Here is a 12,365-nt window from a genome sequence, read left to right as displayed (position 1 = left end):
ATACAAATCCAAAATCCACTCCATAGAAAATTATATAAACTCAATTATCATGAAATGAAATTGATCGTTAAAGAAATGAAATCATTAATAAAAATTATATAAATCTAGCATTTTTTTTATATATATATAAGATATAAAAGACTAATAATCTAATTGTGCTTGAGCACGAATCATTTATTTTATAATAAATAACTCGCAAATCACTTCATCAGATAGTTATTGTTAGAATCCTTTGGATTCTGACTTTGCAAGGAAACGTGTAAAGGGATTGTAGCACAAGTCTAGATATGCCGTGATATAAGAAAGGGAGTTTCCTTGTGTTTTAATTCCTTTTAATTTGTCATTAATTGATTTATATTAGGAATTATCTTTATACAAAGAGTTTTCTTATTTTACAACTTATTCTCCTACGTGAATAAGAATCCCTAACCTAATGGATTTTATTTCCTTGTGTTTTAATAGTTAAGGGAATTAGTTTTTAGATAAGGAATGAATAGTTGTATTTTCCTATACAACTCTTTTTAACGTGAATAAGAGATCTAATTAGATTTGTATTTTCTTGTGCAGGAAGAATTATGAACGTATAAAGAGGGCTTCAAGCATCGTTATCTGTAGGCGTTTGATTGGAGAGAAAAAATATATTTTTCTGCTCTTAATTTCGTTGCTCCCGGAACGTCTTTGATCGAGAGAAATTTTTCACAGAAAATATTTTTCCTCTCGTTTTTATTGTTCCATCGTCGTGATTTTCATAGAAAATATACCGGCTTCAAGGCTTTGTGGTGAAGACACCAAGATTCAAGGAGTATCACAAGTTTGCTTCTTCTATACAAAAAGAAGATCGGTTCTTTGGGAGAGGGGCTTAAACAGATCTCGGGAGGAGATCGATCCGCCGACTGAGGGATTCAGCGTTGAAGGGAGTTCAACCGTGCGGAGCAAGGGACGTGCTGCAAATTGAAGATTTATAATTCAGCGTAGTATACAAGAACGGCGTCAACAAAGAGGGAGTCTTTGTATTTTGATTAAGTCCTATTATTGTATTCGTAAAATTAAAAATTAGTAAATTTTATTTGCAGGTCCCCGTGGATGTAGGGTACAATTGTATCCGAACCACATTAAAATTTGTGTCTCGTTTATTTCTGTTTTTACAAACTGTTTCACGAACTGTTGCAACACTTCACGCAACAGTAACGAAAAACTGAATCTGACACAAATAATTTAATATCTGCACGAAATAAATTCTAACAATTGGCATCAAGAGCCTGTCACTAGATACACTTAGTGAGATTTTGGGATTTAATTATTTTTTTATTTTTTTGTGCAGACATGAATAATCATCGTGAAGGCGCATTCCTACCACCTCTCTTGGGTGAATTGAACTACTCTGATTGGAAAATAAGGATGAAGATGTTCATCAAATCTATCGATGAATGGGCCTGGCGCGCGATTCTAATTGGTTGGACACCTCCTACCTCAATGAATGAGTCACACGAGATCATTCAAACCCCAAAAGAGAAGTGGAGTGATGAAGAAGTACGAATCGCAGATTATAATTCCAAGGCAACCAATGCTATCTTGAGTTGTATCGATGAAGACCAATTCAAATTGATATCAATGTGCAAATCAGCAAAGGAGTTATGGGATGTTCTACAAGAGGCCTACGAAGGAACTACTCAGATAAACGAGTGCAAACAGACTGTCGCTGAAACTGTTGCAACAGTTGAACATACTGTTAAGACAGAACTTAGGTATGATAAGTTACATTCAATATCCGATAAAATATTAACTCCGTTAAATCTTGCAGGTGATGATTGGGATTCAGAAAACAACAGCGATGATGACATGTCATCCTTGGAAGAATTAAAGGAGTGCTATGAAAGGATGTACGAAAAATTTCTTCAGGTATGCGAGTCGAATAAATTCTTAGAAAAAGAGAAGCTTGTCCTAATTGAGGAAAACAAAGTATTGAAGGTAAGAATTTCTACTCTTGAACAAAATGTTATTTCTGCTAGTAGAGAAACAGATAGTTTGAAGGCCAAATTTGCTAAAACCCAAGATTTTATTTCAAAATTAAATACAGGTAGGGTAAATTTGAATGAAATTTTGAGAACAAATCATCCGAACTATGGTCATCTAGGTGTAAGGGGTAATAAACTATCTGATGATGCTTTGAAACAGAAAGAAGATCCAATAGGAAAAATCAATTTTGTTAAACAATGCACTGTTTCACAGACTGTTGCGACAGTTGCGCCAAAACAGTCATTTCAAAGAAAACGTTTTGTGCCTATTTGTCATTTTTGTCATGTTGCTGGTCATATACGACCCAGGTGTTTTAAGTACTTGAAAATGGTTAAAAGAATAATGGCCCGCTCACCACTTTCCGCCAAAATTGATCACACTTTTGTGTCGTCTCAAAAACCCAAGATAAAGGTTGATTTAGTGAATAAAACTCAACAAAAAATCTGGGTAAAGAAGTCTGATCTTAATTGTTTATCTGCCATTACTTCTTTAAACTCATGTGATGATAGTACTAACTGTTCCAACAGTTCTGGTGACAAAACTAGTTTGGGGAATAAAAAACTTGGTAATCTGAATTGTGATAATTTGTATGTGAAAAATAAGTTTATGAATCCAATTCAGCATTCGAGAACTAAGCTTACTGATATTTGTCATCTTTTCATAAGGGGCTTGGTCGAAAAGGGGGTTGTCTCAATTGATTATGCTGCAACGGAGAATGAATTAACTGATGCTTTTGCAAAAACCCTTGATGCACATAAATTTGATTCCTTGCGAAAATCGCTGGGAATTTATGTTGGTTAATCTGATGCAGTTGCATGAACTGTTGCAACTGTCTGTGTGTCCAGACTTGCAACTTTTAGAGGTAGGACACTTCATATGTTTTTGCATCTCATATAGGACCTGCATTAAGCATACTGCATATGATTGAGACATATGTGAATTTGATACTTCGTGTATTTCTAAATTTTGTGGGGTAGAACTTCACCAATTCCCAAAATGATTACTTAAAAGGCTCCAACTTATTTATTTCTCTGAATAGTCTTGTCATGGTTGGATGTTTTTATAGGGAAAAACTGCATCTTTTAATGAGTGAAAGCTACTCTTGAACTACTGTTACTAATATATATATCTACAACCATTTGGTCAGTGAATAGTTCGAAGCCTTTTTGAGTCGAGCCAGTAAATCACGTGGCCGAAAGCTCGCTACAAGGCTCAATTAGAAAGCCCAGGGGACTACACATTGCACGGCCAATATAAATTATATATATGGTCAGTGAATAGTTCGAAGCCTAGTTGAGTCGAGCCAGTAAATCACTTGACCGAACACTTACTACAAAGCTCAATTAGAAAGCCCAGGGGACTACACATTGCACGACCACCATAATCTCGTTCCTTTTAATTGCTCTGTTTTTCATGGGAAAAAGCTACCATTAGACGTGTGTGTACGCTACCTAATAAGAGCATCTTTGTGTTTGACTTGGGATTATTAAGTTTGTTGGTTGCATTGGCAGTCGGATTTTTGGGGATTGCGCTTATCGTGAATGTGAAGATAAATCCCATATGTTTTGTTTGTCCATGCAGTATCCTATTCACATATGTCTCTTCACTCATGTCTATTTCTCATGTTTACTTTTTGTACTGCATTAGGCATTATTTAAAAAAAAAAAAAAAAAAAGAGAGAGAGACGGGATTTTTGTTTATGTGCCGGTTAAATTTTACTTTTTTGTTGCAACCGGATCGATTGGGCTTACTCCTCACATTTCCACGTTTCTTATGAAGTTTGGCAAAGTCTGTAGTCTTTGCTATTTAATGTTGGATTTGATATTACTATCCTTTGATTTTCGCATTGCAATTATCGTGTGGTATTGAGTTTGTGAGTTTGTGATTTTCTGTGCACGTTATGTATAGTGATTCTTCTCACTTAGTTCCAAGATTCTCTCTTCGTTTTGATCTTTTTGTTAAGTGTTTGAACAGCTTGCTTGAATCATCAAGATCGTTAGTCCATGTTGAGTTATCTTTGCATGGTGATTGCCCAGAAAGGGGGAGAAAAGAACAGTAACGATGGCATGAACACAGGGGGAGTTCCGACAACTGTTGCGACAGTGCATCAGACAGTTGCTGGAACAGTGCAGGAATGCAGGGGGAGTTCAGACAACTGTTGAAACAGTGCGTGAGACGGTTGCTGGACAGAAATATAAGACAAATTATAAGCATTGTGAAGAGAAGTTGTTTCTGCTACTGCATATCCTTTTATCTCGTGCTTATCTGAACGAATTATCTGCTTTTATTTTGGAACTATGGTTTATTTACGGTTTACACTATCTGGTGAACTGTTTGATAAACTGTTGCAACAGTTTATATGTGCAGATGTTATTCTGAATTTGCTAACCCTTGTTCATGCATATATCATATATTTAGGGGGAGTAAATGTTCTGACCAATCAATGCCAAAGGGGGAGAGTGTTAGAATCTCGAGCTTCACAAGAATATAAAAAAAAAGGAGCTAATGCCGATGTCATTTGCTGAATCTCTTATCACGTGGATAATTTACCACGTTGTCATCCACCGCCTTCCAAGTCTATCAAGCCGAGTAAGCAAAGGGGAAGAATGAACGCATTTACAAGAAGAGCTGCCTAAGGATCATTCACAGAGGGCGATACACATGCAGGGGGAGCTGACTCCGTTGTGAACCACCTGCCGGAGCCACTACTGTGGGAACAGTTGCTGAAACTGTGGCACTTACTATTGCAGCAGTTGATGCTACTCTTGTTGTTGAAAAGAGTTGATGATGATCTTCGTTTTATTGCTTCCGTCTATCATCTGATTGTTTTATTTTCAGGTTATTTTACTCAGGGGGAGAAAATGATTATAATCAATAAACGACAAAGGGGGAGATTGTTAGAATCCTTTGGATTCTGACTTTGCAAGGAAACGTGTAAAGGGATTGTAGCACAAGTCTAGATATGCCGTGATATAAAAAAGGGAGTTTCCTTGTGTTTTAATTCCTTTTAATTTGTCATTAATTGATTTATATTAGGAATTATCTTTATACAAAGAGTTTTCTTATTTTACAACTTATTCTCCTACGTGAATAAGAATCCCTAACCTAATGGATTTTATTTCCTTGTGTTTTAATAGTTAAGGGAATTAGTTTTTAGATAAGGAATGAATAGTTGTATTTTCCTATACAACTCTTTTTAACGTGAATAAGAGATCTAATTAGATTTGTATTTTCTTGTGCAGGAAGAATTATGAACGTATAAAGAGGGCTTCAAGCATCGTTATCTGTAGGCGTTTGATTGGAGAGAAAAAATATATTTTTCTGCTCTTAATTTCGTTGCTCCCGGAACGTCTTTGATCGAGAGAAATTTTTCACAGAAAATATTTTTCCTCTCGTTTTTATTGTTCCATCGTGATACGTGATTTTCATAGAAAATATACAGGCTTCAAGGCTTTGTGGTGAAGACACCAAGATTCAAGGAGTATCACAAGTTTGCTTCTTCTATACAAAAAGAAGATCGGTTCTTTGGGAGAGGGGCTTAAACAGATCTCGGGAGGAGATCGATCCGCCGACTGAGGGATTCAGCGTTGAAGGGAGTTCAACCGTGCGGAGCAAGGGACGTGCTGCAAATTGAAGATTTATAATTCAGCGTAGTATACAAGAACGGCGTCAACAAAGAGGGAGTCTTTGTATTTTGATTAAGTCCTATTATTGTATTCGTAAAATTAAAAATTAGTAAATTTTATTTGCAGGTCCCCGTGGATGTAGGGTACAATTGTATCCGAACCACATTAAAATTTGTGTCTCGTTTATTTCTGTTTTTACAAACTGTTTCACGAACTGTTGCAACACTTCACGCAACAGTAACGAAAAACTGAATCTGACACAAATAATTTAATATCTGCACGAAATAAATTCTAACAGTTATAACTTATAACCAGTCTGAATTGACTTTTCTTTAATAAAAAAATAAATGAAAAGAATAAATAAATTGAAGAATTCTTTAATTCCAATATTTTATTGTATTCGCCAGATGTAAGAATTAAGATTGCTCTAAGGTTCAATATTGAAGAAGACCTGATTTATTTAGATCTCAGGTCAACGCCAAGCATTATTACCATGTTGACCGCATGGTGAAAAATCGGATGTATTCGAATGAAATAATTACAGTTTCAGAATTATTTGGTTTTTTTATTTTTATATAGATAAAAAAACAATTATTTGATTCTTTTTTATTAAAAACTCATTTAAATTTACAAAATTTAATCGAATGTAAGAAGAAATATTTTGGGACAGGCTTTTGATGTTGACTTTTGCAAAAAAGAATGACCTCGAAAGTTATAATTTAATTTCATGGCTGCGCCTTCTTATACTAAAGTCAACGTTTGGTCTCTCTTTTCAGCTGGATTTTGCATTTGACGAAATAAAAAAAATAAAAAAAAAATTATTTATTTTTATTTTAAAAGTGCCTTAATTTGAATTTATTAATAAATTTTATGTCTTTTAGATTGCATTAAATCTACATAAAAAATACATTTAAAGAGGTCACATAATTATGTTTTAAATATAATATATTCTAGTTGACCCCATAAACTTTCAATAAACTCCGCCAGATACTTCTCCACAGTGCAATCTGATTCTGATATCACCCAAAGGGTAATTTAGTCATTTTATTGTCTGGGCCTTTTCCAAACAAGTGTTATTATAGAAGCCCAAAGCCCATTAAGCTCGCACCTAATTCGTCCATTTCGAATCCCAAAATCCAAACCCTTCTAAATAAATCAATGTTTATATTTGAGTTTTGAGCCCATAAATGAATTTTGTGATCTGCGTCAAGTAATTTTCGACCGTCAAATTTCAGAAATTGTGCCCAAACAAATTAAGCTCAAATTCCAAGTCAACTCTTGAACTTGACCGTCCAAATTGATGAGTAATTAATTTTGAATGTTCACTCACTCATATAAGCACTCTCTCCTTCTAGCATTAGTCGCTCATTTGGGTTGCACTGCTTCTCTCTCTACAGTACTATCGTCACTTCTTCTCTTTTCTCGGCGTCGTTTTATAAGCTTTACCGGACAAGATTTTGGCTTCGTAACACATTTATTGCTATGGACCATTGCTTCAGTGTCTATTTATATTGTCGTCAGAGAGAGATAATTGTGTAACAATATACTGTTCACAACCACCAACTATGTCTTCAATCTCCTTCATATGTGAATGACTGAAACTTTGTGTGAGAGAAATTCGGGTTATTACGTGCGTGAAAGTGTGTACCTTAACTGTGCACATGTGTTAGTGAGTCAACTCAGTATGAGTTATAGATAGATCTAGGGTTCGGGGTTGAGTGGCTCTTGTTGGGTGCTTATTCCGTTTTGAAATCGCTGTCATTTTGAACTTCTCGACTTAACATTGGACAATAAGAACGGAGTCGTGAAGAAATATTAACAACCCCATATGTTGGAGCTACTACAGTTTGCATATTAATTGTCTTGTCTTATTCTTTGTGGTATATCCGAGATTGTTTAAGTATTGCTTCGAACGAGTTCCCAACAGTTTCCCTATTCAATTCTTAATATAATAACATTCTTTTTCATGAAATGCAATAATAAAATTTATAGCAAATAATAATACACGATTACTTGTCACCATCATACATTCTAAATTCCATTGACATGTAACATCATTTTCAGAATGGTTAAAATAGAGAAAATTCTAATTATAGTCTTGTAAATTGACGTACTAAAGTATTTAGCTCTCCAAATTCGTCCTATTTTAGTTTTACATGCAACAAATTTTTGAATTTACCATTTTAGTACTATTTTGTTAAAGAATCATTTTCTTCACTCATCCGTGGCGTGACGAAATCGTCGAAATTTGCTTACACGAACACTTGAAAAGTTAAATATTCGGCACCTAATTAACATTATCTTCATCGATTCTTTTGGGAGGATGGACTCAAACCCACTCTTTATAATTTGCAATTTTTCCCATATTATACCTATATATTTATTAAGCCCCTAGTTTTTATTAATTAGTTCATTTAAAATTCAAATTAATGCAAAAAAAGAAAAGAACCCATTTATTATTAATTAGTCCACTCAAAATTCAAATTAATGCAAAAAACTCTTTTTTTTTTTGTTTCTTATTTTTATGTTCCTATTTTCTGTTTTTGTCACAAAAAAAATCTTAATTTTATTCAAGAGCGCTGCCCCCGTACCCCGAAAATTTAAGCCTACCATGTAATATATTTCTAGACTCGCCACTGACGACAGATATCATGGAACGAATAGAATTGTAAATTAGATATCTTTTAAATCAGATAAATAAATAAAAATAGCAAAAAGATTTATAAGAAGTTCATAATTAATTTCCTTTATCCTAAAAAAATGGAACGATAAGCCTATTAATTAGTAGCCATGCCAAAGCATGGGCTAATACCACTCCGACAACAACTACCACAAACTCCAATAATTCTTTCCGTTCTTCCATTTCTTTCTGTAATTTCGTGTATATATATAGATCATAAATTCCTCCAAGTTTTTCATCTCAAACAAACAATTTCATTTTATTACATTCAAAATGGAAACAAAAAGCTCATACATTTTCACCTTAAACGCGGTCCTCGTGACCGTTCTTCTCTCTCTTCCCGTTGCCCGCTCGGGCGGCGGGTCGGAGCCGATTCCGGCGGACGCCTCCCAAATAAACAGCTGGTTCAACAAGAACGTCGGGGATGCGGCTTCCCGGAAAGCCACCTTAGCGCCGGAGCTTGCGGCTGCGGAGGCCAATCCGAAGGTGATCAAGGTGAGGGCCGACGGGAGCGGCGACTTCAAGACGATAAACGACGCGGTCAAGAGCATCCCCGACGGGAACAAGAACCGCGTGATCGTGTCGATCGGCCCCGGGAAGTATAAGGAGAAAGTGACGGTCGGGGCGAACAAGCCGTTCGTCACGCTCCGCGGCGACGCGGGCAACATGCCCACGATCGTGTACGACGACACCGCGAAGAAGAGCAAAGGGGTCGTGTACAGCGCCACCCTGTCCGCCGAATCCGATTACTTCAGCGCCGTTAACCTAAAAGTCGTGGTTAGTACTACACGCGCGCGTCTCTCGTTCTTTAATCACACGCGCGCCTCGACCTTTCATTCTTTCGTATTAATTATCCATTTTTCTAAATTATATTTTCTCGACAGAATACTGCGCCGAGGCCGGACGGGAAAATGGTCGACGCGCAAGCGGTGGCGTTAAAAATAATCGGGAAATACGCATCGATCTACAACTGCAAACTGTACGGATTTCAGGATACCCTATTTGATGACAAGGGCAAACATTTCTACAAGGATTGCTATATTGAAGGAACCTACGATTTCATATGGGGCAGCGCCGCATCCATTTATCTGGTAATAAACAATTAAATTAAATTAATATAACTAATTTTCCAATAATCATGGTACGTGTATATACTATTACTAATTGCATGCATGTTGATTACGCATGCATGCATGCATGCGTTTACGTAGAACACGGAGCTGCACATTATTTCGGGGGATCCTCTGGCTGTGATCGCCGCGAATGCGCGGTCGGCATCGGCGGAGCCCAACGGTTACGTTTTCGCGCACTGCAAAGTCACGGGCACCGGAGCAATGGGGTACCTAGGGCGGTCATGGTACCCTTACGCTAGGGTTGTGTACGCCTTTTCTGATTTGGGCGATGCTGTCAATCCCGACGGGTGGTACACCGGCACCGGCAAAGATAACAAGTGGGTCCCACAAAACCAAAATCGTCTTTTATCATCTCTATTTATTTTTTTCAAATTATTTTTCACACCCTTTAATTGTTATGTGGTTGTAACTACGTGTGCATGCATGGTGAACTGTGTGTGCAGGACTGTGTATTTTGGAGAATATAACAACAAAGGGTCGGCTGGGAAATTCGATAAGCGGGCGTCGTTTGCTAAGAAGTTGTCCGACGCAGAAGTTAAGCCGTTCATAAGCCTCGATTTTATACAGGGTTCTACTTGGCTGCTCCCCCCTAGTTAATTAATTCATTTTTTGGATTAATTACAAAAACACAGTTATTATTAATACGTTTTGTTATATTTGTTGTAAACACATTTGTGAACTGCCATTTATGTAGAACTGTACTAAGCAAAATATATATAGACTACATATATCAGATTAGTTAGGAATAAGATACGATATAAAACCCTACTTCCGCGTGTATTAAGTTCTTCTTTATCAATAAACTGAGTTTTCTTCTCTCTGTATCAATGTCAAGTTCATGAGTTATAGTACAAAGTTATCAATTAGTTAATATTATATTGATTAATTATATTCTTGATTTAATGATTTAGCCTTTCCGAAACCGAAACCCCGAAAACCCGAAAACTGGACACCCTTGCATTTGTTTTATAAATGTTTCTTTTGAAAAATGTACACTGCTGGTATATTTCAATATAATATTTCTCATTTGATTTTTTGAGTATTATATCTACAACAAAGTATTTTCTTGATTTTTATAGTTATATTGATTAATTATATTATTCTTTGATTAATATTTACCCTTCCCGAAACCGAACCGAAACCCGAAAACCCGAAATCCGGAAACCCGAGCATTCTTGATATATGTTTCTTTTGAAAAATGTACACTGATATTTCAATAAAAAAAATTCTTGATTTTTATATTTAATTTTGATTTGGATTTTTGTTAATAATAATAGTAAATAATTAATAATGAACTAAACTTTGTTAAACAAAAAAAGGGACTGCATGCAGCTTTATATTGATATTTGTAATTATTAATTAATTAATTAATTAGCAAGTAAATTAAATACATGCAGAAATTAATTTAATTTAAATTAAGGTGAAATTGGGAAGCGAGAGGAGCCGCCGGCTTTAAGATTGTTGATGAAAACGCACTGCGACCAAATCTCAGCATCCCTCTTCTTGATCTTCTCCTTCTCCACCTTCGCCATCTCCGGCAGCTCAAGGGTTGCTTTCATTATTTCTCTGTGGCAGCGCCGCCCAATTCCGACGAGCTGTCCGCAGCACCTGGCGCTCACGCTTTCCTCCCCGAATATGCCTCTGTATATCTCGCTGCCGCACGTTCCCGCCAGCTTTTCCAGGCAGATGTAGAATCCAGGGAAGGGTTCCGGCGGGAGAGCCACCTCCTGGCTGGAGGGCGACGGCGCAGGCGCGTGGCGGCGGTGGTGGTGGTGGTGGCGGCGGTGGTGGAAGTAGGGGCCGAGGCGGGGCTGGTGGCGGTTTATGAAGCGTAGGGGGGAGAATGGGGCGGAGGCGTAGGGGATGTGGATTGTGTTGGTCGTTTTGGCCTGAGCTGAGATGGCGGCGACGGCCACGGCGGCGGCGGCTAGAGCGAGGAAGATCAGACTGAGTGATCTGGCCATTCTTTTATGAGTTTTTTATTTTTATTTACTGAATTGTTTTTTGTTTTTGTTTTAATTGGTGATGAGAAGAATGGAAGTATTTAGTAATATTTATAGGGTTCCTTTAAGCAGAAATTTAATTTTTTTTTTTTTTAATTTAAACTGAGAAATTAAATGATTATTAATTGCTATGGTTTGTGATAACTGATATTACAAATGTGAAATGTGACATTATTTAATGTTTTTATTGAATGAAATATTCTGTTACTATAATTAATTTTTGTAAATGGTAAATTCCACTTTACACCCTTGTACTTTGGTTCGATATCACTTTATCCCATTTTACTCTCAATTGCATCGATTTGCCCCTTGTACTTTGGTTCAATATCACTTTACCCCCTTTTACTCTCAATTCATCGATTTGCCCCCTTGTATTTTTACTCGATATCACTTTACTCCCTTCTACTCTCAATTGCATCGATTTGTCCCATGTACTTGAAAAATTATCTCAATGTGGCCCTCGCCGTTAGTTTTCAGACATTTGACCTTTCCGTTTGATCTAAGTTTGAAAATTACAAAAAAGCCACCCCTCCCGGTTTAAATAATTATTAATTAAAAAAAATGTGGCTGGCGTCGTCGTGACTATGTTTTCTCGCTGTCTTTAATTTTTTTATTTTTTTATTTTTTGTTTTTTTTCAATCTAATAATCATTTAAACTGGAGGGGTGACATTTTAGTAATTTTCATACTTAAATCAAACGGTGTTAATGTCAAAGGCCTGAAAACTAACGACGAGGGCCATATTGAGACAATTTTTCAAGTAAGGGGGGCAAATCGATGAAATTGAGAGTAGAATGGGGTAAAGTGATATCGAGCCAAAGTACAAGGGGGCAAATCGATGAATTGAGAGTAGAATGGGGTAAAGTGATATCAAACCAAAGTACAAGGGGACAAATCGATGCAATTGA

General features: G+C 36.5%; 2 protein-coding genes across 2 annotated transcripts; one reads left to right on the top strand and one right to left on the bottom strand.

The window, feature by feature from the left end:
* Positions 1-8,550: 8,550 nt before the first annotated feature.
* On the top strand, positions 8,551-10,283 carry LOC105977452 (pectinesterase 2). The gene is made up of 4 exons (XM_013002761.2): positions 8,551-9,099; positions 9,207-9,413; positions 9,534-9,772; positions 9,899-10,283. Exons 1-4 carry the CDS (start codon positions 8,596-8,598, stop codon positions 10,050-10,052), a joined length of 1,104 nt encoding a protein of 367 aa, XP_012858215.1. The 5' UTR covers positions 8,551-8,595; the 3' UTR covers positions 10,053-10,283.
* Positions 10,284-10,756: 473 nt separating this feature from the next.
* LOC105977386 (uncharacterized) lies at positions 10,757-11,496 on the bottom strand. The gene has a single exon (XM_013002686.2). The coding sequence runs from the start codon at positions 11,417-11,419 to the stop codon at positions 10,871-10,873; it is 549 nt and encodes a 182-aa protein (XP_012858140.2). The 5' UTR covers positions 11,420-11,496; the 3' UTR covers positions 10,757-10,870.
* Positions 11,497-12,365: the final 869 nt, after the last annotated feature.

This window comes from Erythranthe guttata, chromosome 6, assembly GCF_056151865.1.
Source record: "Erythranthe guttata isolate IM_541 chromosome 6, IM_541, whole genome shotgun sequence".
NCBI classification, from domain to species: domain Eukaryota; kingdom Viridiplantae; phylum Streptophyta; class Magnoliopsida; order Lamiales; family Phrymaceae; genus Erythranthe; species Erythranthe guttata.
The sequence above is the reverse complement of the archived record's forward strand: the minus strand, read 5'-3'. Positions and strand labels throughout refer to the sequence as shown.